The sequence below is a fragment of the Charadrius vociferus genome, unplaced genomic scaffold (assembly GCF_000708025.1).
Source record: "Charadrius vociferus isolate BGI_N301 unplaced genomic scaffold, ASM70802v2 scaffold172, whole genome shotgun sequence".
NCBI lineage: Eukaryota > Metazoa > Chordata > Aves > Charadriiformes > Charadriidae > Charadrius > Charadrius vociferus.
Genome location: NW_009647217.1, coordinates 577,582 through 581,319, shown reverse-complemented (window position 1 = coordinate 581,319; position 3,738 = coordinate 577,582). Strand labels below are relative to the sequence as shown.

At 51.2% G+C, this 3,738-nt stretch overlaps 1 protein-coding gene across 1 annotated transcript in view; it reads right to left on the bottom strand.

Annotated features, from left to right (window-relative positions):
- CADM1 (cell adhesion molecule 1) overlaps positions 1-3,738 on the bottom strand; it is an 86,191-nt gene that overhangs the window by 9,936 nt on the left and 72,517 nt on the right. Inside the window, exon 10 of the mRNA XM_009895932.1 lies at positions 1,282-1,335. Coding sequence (XP_009894234.1) covers positions 1,282-1,335 — 54 coding nt within the window. The remainder of the gene's footprint in view (positions 1-1,281; positions 1,336-3,738) is intronic.

The following is a 3,738-nucleotide window of genomic DNA, read 5'->3' as shown; positions in this document are numbered from 1 at the left end:
GGCAGCGCGCCCGCACCGCGGCAGCTGAGGGGAAGGCAGGGCTGCCAGCAGACACCCGTTTTGAGGAACTCCGTTGCGGAATAGCTTCCCGTTCCTCTTTTCATTCGCCAAAAGGTGCGTTTTTCTTTAAAAAATGCAAATTAAAATAGTAATATGGCTTATCAGAGCAGAACGATCATTTCCCACCCAGACGGTGATGACATTTGACAGACACCTAGTGGTCCTTACCTAGCAGATCTGGCCCAGGCCTGCAACAATAATTATTAGTACGGCTCAGGCGTTAGAACACATCCCGAATTCATCGATCGTTTCTGACCTCTTGGCCACAGCGTACCTATAGTGGCTTACAGGAAGGGATGCCGCTGGTTTGGTCAGGTCAAAGGAGAGCACGTGACAGAGGGAGACGAGGACTTGGGGCCGGGCTGTTTTGGGCTGCGCTTCTGCCCCGTGTCACCCCGCAGGGGACGTGGCAGGAGCAGGACCCCCCGGCACGGCTCTCCCGGCCCCACTGCGCTGCCCGAGCGGGGCCATGCAGCCCACCCCGGAGCCCGCGGCCGCAGAGATGCTCTGAGAAGCCGGAGCAAAAAAAACCTGGGTGAGCTTCTGAAAACGCTTAGGAAGACTCTGACAAAACAGGTCGATCAGAGGTTTAGATGACGTTTGCAGCACTGATACAACCCCCGTTTTGAATATACCAACTGCATCCGCTGAAGATGCTTTTATTTCTTATCTGGATTAGCGCTAATTCGCAAGGACCAACTATAAGGAGGTATTTACATAACTTTCAGTCCAGCGTGGATAAAGAGGTCCAAACCATTTACTTGGCTCAGCCTCCGCCGATAAAACAATGACCTCCTTTTTATCCCCAGTCTGATACTCCTACTATGAGAAACCGCCAAGCCGCCGAGCTGTAGCGCCGGCTGCATTTACAGAGGGTTTCACACAACGCGGAGGAGTCGAGCCTTTTACCAACATAAAGTTTCAACTCCACCGGTCTCCAAATCAGCGTTCAAAAAAATCACGGCGCGGCAGCTGGGAGGGAACCTGACACGGCAAGGCTCCCCGCACCGCGCCACGCGCCCCTCTGCAAGGGTGCCAAAATCAAAAAGAGGGAGGGAAACCCCAAGAGAACCCAGCGTACATCCAAGCTGCGAGACCGTGCGTTGGAGGAATGGCTACAGCACAGCGACTATACAATGCGACATGGCCAAGATGCAGAAATCAGCGTGGAACCAGTATCTAGCGTAGAAGAGCAGCGGTTTACCTACGGACTACCCTTACCTGAGAGATCCCCATAGTCCAGCTCCTCTGCGGAATTGGGCAACTGAGTAAAGCCTTACAAGTAAAAACAAACTCGTTTTTCTCTGTGTTTCTCCAGTGACAAAAAAAACAACACACTTAACAACTGAGGACGAATTTGGGGGGGGGGGGGGGGCGTCAATCACTTGCCATCCTCTGCCGGTTTGGGCAGAGTAACTCGTATGACAGAATTGCAATAATTTCCTTTATTACAGACAGAAACATTCCTCAGTCTACACTGTTGGCACACAAAACATGGACTCAAAGTCACTCATTCATAACAGCATGCAAAGACCCCCAAACTCTGTCTTTTAGACATCGGGGGGGGGGGGAATTTCCCAATTTAGGCCAGTTCGAATTAGGTTTTGTATACACAGAGCAATGTAAAATTTTCTTCCAATTCAATCTTTTCTTTGGTGAATGTTGACAGGCCTGGCAACGTTACCAATTAGCGAATATTGGGGATGGCATTTCAGTACCGTGAGGCATCTGCGCGTGCAGACCGCAGGCTCTATCTTCTGCAAAACCAGCTGACAAACCCGCTCTCTTTAATTTCCCAAATTTGATGCGTTTACGGAAAAAAGTATCTGTCCTCAAAGCTGATAAAGCAGTCAGGTGAGACACGCTCTGGTGACCACAAAAGGCAGCTGACGCTGCCTGCAAAGCCGTTATTTTCTGTTTGGTTTGAGAATTGGAGAAAACGTTTGGGGGTGCGCGGGGGGACGGAGCGTGCAGCTGAGGGAGCCCCTCTGCGCCGAGGCTCCTCCGCGCCGCTCGCGGGGCAAACCCGGGGCTGGAGCTCACCGAGACCTACCGAAACCAGGGAAAGCCCAGCGCCCCTAACGAAGGCTGGCGCTTGTGAGGACCTGCTCTCGCTGCCGGCGGCTAAAGCTCCAGCGGCACATCAAAGAAAAAAATATTTCCCCTGGAGAGACACCACCGCCACTGGTCGCTGGGAAAGCTGGTGGCTTCATTAAAAATAAAACGCCTTTACAGTGACGATGTTTGAAATACATCAAGTCACCTGGAAGCCCTGGTCGGAACGATCTCCTAAAGCGGGAAGCCGTTCAGATTGATGGCAAGAATTTTGTTTGCGCGCCGCTCTTGGATTTCAGGGAGGCTCCTCTTTTTCACTATAATACAATTTATAAATATAATTACAGTTGACTCACAGAAGCATTGGACATGCAAATCCGGGCTCTGCAGAGGAGCCATTCAACTTTTATCTCTCCAAAATTGCTTCTGTAGAGTCTTCCCTTTCACTTAAAAGGAACTACATTTTCTCAATAATGAAAAAGGGCAACGTTGCATTTTTTATGAAGCCAAAAAAAGGCTTTTTCAAAAGAAAATGTAACAATTCAACAATTCCGTTTCTGCCTGCACCTGCTATACTTAAAAATGCCACCGAACAGCCTTAAAACCTGTTGTGAGGCATTTTCAACATGCGGTAAATTACTTCTTGATTTTTCTCATTAAACTTTCATACCGGCTATTAGAGCCCCTTCCTCTCGCTTCTGATGAGAATGGATTCCCAGCCTGCCGCGGCTCCTGGTCCCCGCAGGACAGCCGGCGCGGCGCTCGGCCGCCGTCTCCCCGTGCCGCGGGCACAGCGGCTCCGCAGCCTCACCGGGCGCCGGGACAGGGACCCGAGCGCAGCGGGTACGGAGGGGTTCCCGTCGGCAGAGCGCTGCCTTGGGCTGCTTCCTCAGCTACCTCCAGTTTTTAAGGAAAAGACAATTTCTCTTTCGGATCAAGCTGTAAATAAGCCATTAGGGATTCTGTTCTATGCTGCGCATTCCGGGGCGCCGCACGGAACCCGTAGCATGCGCAGAGAGCTTTGTGATGTTTTATTCAATCGCCCCAAGGACTGGAGCCGTAAAATATCTTTAGGAATGTATTTACTATTAGCTGTGCTTTTAAGAAGGGCGTTTTCCAAAGGGAAGGCGGTCGGACAGGCAGAGCCGCTTGATAACGTTAATGCAGAAAGCACCGAGGCTTTTTCCTCGCGTGGCGCTGCGCTTGGCGAGGTCTGCGAGGCGACGAGCGCTCTGCCACGGCCCGGTTTTGGCTTCGGACAAGTAAAACTCATTCCCTGAGACTGAGCGCTATCGGAAAAAGCAACAAGAGCTTAACGCAGCAGTGTTGAATGTTCTTGTACAAAACCCTGCTAAGGCCGCAATTAAAAATTCATACGGGCCTTCGGGGAAGAATTTGCAGCTTATAAAATAATTTACCTGCTATATTATGGGCAAGGTATTTCCTTGTCACTCTTCATTCACGATTGGGCTGTTTTCGCGATTTTAACCTTCGCTCCAGACTTCCTGCTTTGCCAGCTTCAGAAGAGATTTTTTTCGCCCTACCTTTTCACGAGGACGAGCAGAAGCGCTGCCTGTGCTGCGGCAGCAGCGCCGTCTCTCAGCCTCGGGGCGGGGGGGAGGG